Here is a 5,615-nt window from a genome sequence, read left to right as displayed (position 1 = left end):
CAACAATACAGCACAAAATAATAATAAACAAAAGACAAACAAAAGTCCATCTCTCCCATTGGAATTAAAAAAAGGTGACCTCTGCTCTGTAAACATCCATGACGGTATTTCTCTTTTGAAAATAACAAATGGAAATAGATCACAAAAGTATTTAATGTTTTCAGTTTGTACATTCTTTACATTTGATTTGGACCTGGGGTAGAGAATTTGGAAACATGGTGAAAAAAAATATTGTTGGTATTTACTTATGAATAATACTACACCAGGGATAGTAAATAACTAAGTTAATGAAGTAGCCTATTATTAATATACGACTAATATTAACTTTATTTGTCCCACGGTGGAAACTGTTACTAATGATGGAAATTAACTGAAATATTATTGTAATCAACTGTCATCCATACGTATTCATTTTAATAATCTTTATAATAATTAATATGATTTTACATGGTTTGTGAGATCGTGCTGCGAACGTGTACAAACATTCAGGAGGACACAAACTTCTTGAGAATGCTGGCCCGTGACTTTTATTAATAAAATAGATTAAATAACCTACTGGAGAGACGCACAGACGCAGGTAGGCTAATTCACACAGGCAACTGTCCTCTCTCTCTCTCTCTCTCTCTCTCTCAAATAATTAATTCAAATAGCTAAATGTTATAATGAATTAATTCAAATAAATGTGATCTTACCGCACTATTTCATCTCTTTCTGATCTGCAGAATGCTGAGCTAACGAGCTGTAGCTTCGCGTCAGGTGGTTCTCGCCTTCACGTCGTGCATTAAAATCATTCAATGTACAGCTAGCTGTGCATTATCCCTTATGTATTCTCTGGTGGAAATAAAGCTTTGCTTTTTGGTCCCTCTGTCACAGTTAATCTAATGCATGTTTTAAGCTGGTGCACCGCTAGTGTAACTTTGTTTTCGTTTTGCGCAAGCTGCAACAGTTCCGTTCCGTGTAACAGAAACACTCGGGTTAGCGGAAACCTTTACGAGTAATTAACCGTGATGTTTTAAAGGGCGGTTAATCGCGAAACCGGTTAATCGCTGCATCCCTACCATTCAACACACACTACTACCAAACACATTCGACCTGAATTACCATAGTAACACACATGGCTTTCACTTATTGATGGCACCATACACTCGACTGGCAGGCATAGCAGATTTCGCCATCGTAGCTGCCAGGGTACATGTGGGGCTGAGTTATCAAAACAGGGGTAAGGTCCTGTTGGGCTATGGGCGTGTTTGTTTTGGTGCTTTCAGATATCAACATCATTTGGCAAAATTCGCTTAGTTCACCTTTAAGTATAATGCAAATTAAGTGTAATGATTATAATGAGTTCTAATGAAATAGGTGCCCATGGGATATGTGAGTAGTGGGATACCGGCTGTGTGTATATGACGCCTGTTAAGACATTGAGTAAGACTCTGCAAAGGCAGATGAGGCACAGGGGTGTTGAAAAATAAGTTATTTTTTTAATTTACTAAGCCATTACAGTTTTTTCCATAAGCAAATTATGAAATTACATGTCCCTTGCAATCTCATTATCAGATATTTAAAAATCTAAGCCATACTCTCTTATTTTGAGAACTGTTATAAAGTCCAGACTCATATTTGTAATATGCAAACGCTCTTTTATGTTGTTTGTTTTTGGAAGCAGCCTTGTCTGTGCACATGGCTTCAGTTCTTTTATGGAACCATTAATGCTCCTCTTTCCAACCCCTCCACTAGTTGAATATCAGTGTTTCTCTCCTCTCCAAACCACGCTTCTCTTCTCGCCCTCTCTATCTCTCTTTTTTTGGCACGGATTAGATGCCCTCCTCTAAGCTGATGAATAATTCCACCCGCTGGCTGGAGAGTTCAGCGTTCACTGCAGTCTGGGACCACAGATCCATATTCATCAGAATACTTATGAAACCCATCAGTCTTTCGTTTAGCTCTCATATTAATATTTATGTCTGCCAAAAAAAAAATTCTTTGTTCTTTATCATTCATTTCCACTCTTACCTTGTAAGCGTACTGATGACGTTCTCATTCAGCTAAAAATGATTGCAGAAATGCTTAAGCTGTTTAATTAAGTATTCACACTTTGACTTGATTTTCCAAAATTATAAAACACAAATGATTTTAAGCAAGTTATATTTGATCAAATTATTATTGTTGCTGACCAGTTAGTTTGTGTCTGTGTGTGTGTGTGTGTACAGGGACAATGGAAGCAGACATAGGGCTCCTCGTAACGCACGCATGTCTGCCCCCTCCCTTGGTCGCTTTATGCCCAGGTAGGAACACTTTTAGTCTGTTTATGCCAATGCACCAGAAGTACATGCTAACTCTGTTCCAAAACCTAGTGAGCTGCCTCACTGCCTGCTGCCTACATCTGAGAGTGTGTTGTGTGTCATACAAATAGCACTCTGCAGGCACAAGAAGTACACAGGAGACTTGACTCACAATTGATTTCAATACAGTTGATGTGAGAGATGACACAATATTCTAATAATAATAATAATAATATTATAAATAAATATAATATTATTAGAAATATACACTACTTTTAATATAAGTTTTGAGTAAGTAAGGTTTTTTAAAATGTGTTTTATCTTCATCAAGACTGCATTTTTTATTAAAAAGAGTTAAACACTTAATATGAATAAAAACACTAATATTGGGAAATATTATTACAATTTTTCAATTTGAGTATATTTTAAAATGTAATTTATTTTTGTGATGGCAAAACAGCCGTTACTCTAGTCTACTCTATTATCAATGTAGAAAACAGTTGTGCTGCTTAATATTTTTTTGTGGAAACCCTGATACATTTTTTTTAGTATTCTTTGATGAATAGAAAGTTCAAAGCGAAAGTTCACATAAGTTTCACACTATGAAAAATAAATCTGTTGTAACAGACTTTACTGTCACTTTTGATCAATTTAATGCTTCTTTGTTGAATAAAAGTATTCATTTCTTTTACAAACTTTTGAACGGTAGTATACATAGCACACACATTTGGGGAATTAAAGGGGTCCTATTATGCTCTTTTACAAAGTCTTGGATTTTGTTTTGGGGGTGTACTAGAACAGGCTCTCATACTAGGTTGTTTGAGAAAAACATTATTTTTCACATATTTTACATTATTACAGCACCTCTCTCCCCAGTCTGGCATGAACGGCTCGAATAGTTCCTGTATCAAATGAAAGTCCACGTTCTGAAATACGAAATGTGCTGTGATTGGTTAGCTGGGCCAGTGTGTGTTGTGATTGGCAGCACTCGGCACCTGGTCGGGAAATGTCATGCCCCTTACCATAGCCGCCTGCGAGCGTCAGTGTAAATATTGAGTCAAAATCAAATAAATTTGAGCGTGATTTAAACCCGGATGATTATAACCACTCTAAGTTCATCTGCCTTGGGAAAGCTAGCATGTCTCCGACATTAGTGATAACACTGTTGCCTTCTCTAGTGCAGCTCAACCAGGTCTCGTCCCATTCATCGATATTTGTGATATCACAAATCCCAGAAAATATGCATTGTAGTCCGAACGAGTCGTTCGTTGTAGTTTTTGAAAAGTGATTTCTGTTCAATAAAATATCTCCTTTTGAATTGGACTTTGAGCTTTGTAACTTTGCAGATCTTTTTTATGCTCAAACAGCAACATTACAGACTAACTAAAGTTGAAAAAGTTAAAAAGCATAATAGAACCGCTTTTAAAAAAAAAACTTTTTATTGATACTGTTTACAATTTAAATTTCTATTGAAATTAGTTTTGTTATCAGTTACATTTAAAATCTGCATTTAGGGTTTTTTTCCCCCATGCTGGATATATTGTTTTACTGAGTTTTTCACAGTGCTCTATGGAATTTCCTTCTCTGTGAAATATGCATGTGATGCTGATATGTTACACAACCTCAAAATTCTCAAATCTTGGGTTCACATGTTCTGTCATTCTCTCTCACACTGCCTCTGTTTCCCTCCATCTCTCCCAGGCGGTTCCTCTTGCCGGAGTTTTTGCCGTATGCTGGAATCTTCCATGAGCGAGGACAGCCGGGCCTGGCAACACACTCATCCGTCAATAGGGTCCTCGCAGGTACGTTCGCCCTCTAAAGCTACAGGAGGTTTCTAATATTAGATGGGCTGGGTACTCACTGAAGGCTTTGTCAGGGATGAAACTTCCCAGAAATGTTTGTATAATGTCATGTGTCGGGTCAATGAAGAGTGCTAATTCGCCCACTCGCTCTACTATTTTGGCTAGGAGGGCTCTCAGTGGGGCTCTTTAACAGCAGTTATATTAGCATTGACTTTTCTGCATTAAAGAGGTAGTTCAACTGAAAATAAAAAATTCTGTTGTCATGTGTTCACACTCATGTCGCCCCAAATGTGTTTTATTAGCTATTGTAGGGCTTCAGAAGCCATATAACACTACAATTGTTTTGACAACTTTTTTTTATATTAAACAACTTCAGATGAACAAATTTTGAGTGAACTACACCTTCAGTATTAAGCATATATAACTGGAGTGCCATCAGCGAAGTATTAGCTACAGACAAATTGTTTCAGCTAATTAATTATGTTTTCTTCCTTGCTTGACCCAAAAAGCTGTGGCTTTGTATTCCGTATTCTAAAGTCCCATGTACCCTACCTCTTGCACCAAACAAAGTTGTTTTGCACTTCAAAACAACTTTCTAAACACCCAATAGTCTCAAAATATACATCTTGGTACACCTGTATGCCCTCATCTCACAGGGTTATTAAAAAAAAATGTTGTCTTGAAACCAGCTGCCAGCTGCATCACTGAACATCTTTCCTACATATAGTCAACAACTTCCAGAAGTGCGGAAAAATCAAACAGATGTTGTGAATGAATAGTAAATTACTAGAGGTGTACTGTGGAAGCAGAAAAAAATTATATTTAGGAAACAACATGCACATTTGTTTTTTTCAGGACCAGCATTACACATTTTTATCAGCCATCTTTTAAGTGCTTGTGAGGGTGGACGTCCCTTACGTCACAGATCCCACTCCCTACATACCCTGCACCAATTCAACATAATACAAGTCCACAGAGCTGTTTCTTGTTTTTGCACACCAGCATCCTTTCTCTCTCCCACACAGAGAGGCATCTTCAGCCCACACTAATTGCAGTGTGTGATACGAGGTTCAGAAATGCCCCTCTCCAAACCCTCTCCAGCTCACACAGAAGAGCATCATGGCTTTACTTTACAGAGCAGCAATCGTTCAGTCCCTCTCCTCTCCTCTCCTCTCCTCTCCTCTCCCCTCCCCTCCTCTCTTCATCTGAAAGACGAAGGCAGACTAAAGTATCTCTTCTCTTCTCTTCTCTTCTCTTCTCTTCTCTTCTCTTCTCTTCTCTTCTCTTCTCTTCTCTTCTCTTCTCTTCTCTTCTCTTCTCTTCTCTTCTCTTCTCTTCTCTTCTCTTCTCTTCTCTTCTCTTCTCTTCTCTTCTCTTCTCTTCTCTTCTCTTCTCTTCTCTTCTCTTCTCTTCTCTTCTCTTCTCTTCTCTTCTCTTCTCTTCTCCTCTCCTCTCCTCTCCATTTGTTCAACTGAATATTCTAAATTAAAATTCTGTCATCATTTATTTACTCTTGTGTCATTACAAACCTGTG

The 5,615-nt window shown here is 37.7% G+C and overlaps 1 protein-coding gene across 1 annotated transcript in view; it reads left to right on the top strand.

Annotated features, from left to right (window-relative positions):
• LOC107554638 (activating molecule in BECN1-regulated autophagy protein 1-like) overlaps positions 1-4,098 on the top strand; it is a 28,691-nt gene extending 24,593 nt beyond the window's left edge. Inside the window, exons 9-10 of the mRNA XM_016237212.1 lie at positions 2,208-2,282; positions 3,981-4,098. Of these exons, the coding sequence (XP_016092698.1) occupies positions 2,208-2,282; positions 3,981-4,098 (193 nt within the window). The remainder of the gene's footprint in view (positions 1-2,207; positions 2,283-3,980) is intronic.
• Positions 4,099-5,615: the final 1,517 nt, after the last annotated feature.

Source organism: Sinocyclocheilus grahami, unplaced genomic scaffold (assembly GCF_001515645.1).
Source record: "Sinocyclocheilus grahami isolate Dianchi unplaced genomic scaffold, SAMN03320097.WGS_v1.1 scaffold508.1, whole genome shotgun sequence".
Classification (NCBI taxonomy): domain Eukaryota; kingdom Metazoa; phylum Chordata; class Actinopteri; order Cypriniformes; family Cyprinidae; genus Sinocyclocheilus; species Sinocyclocheilus grahami.
The sequence above is the reverse complement of the archived record's forward strand: the minus strand, read 5'-3'. Positions and strand labels throughout refer to the sequence as shown.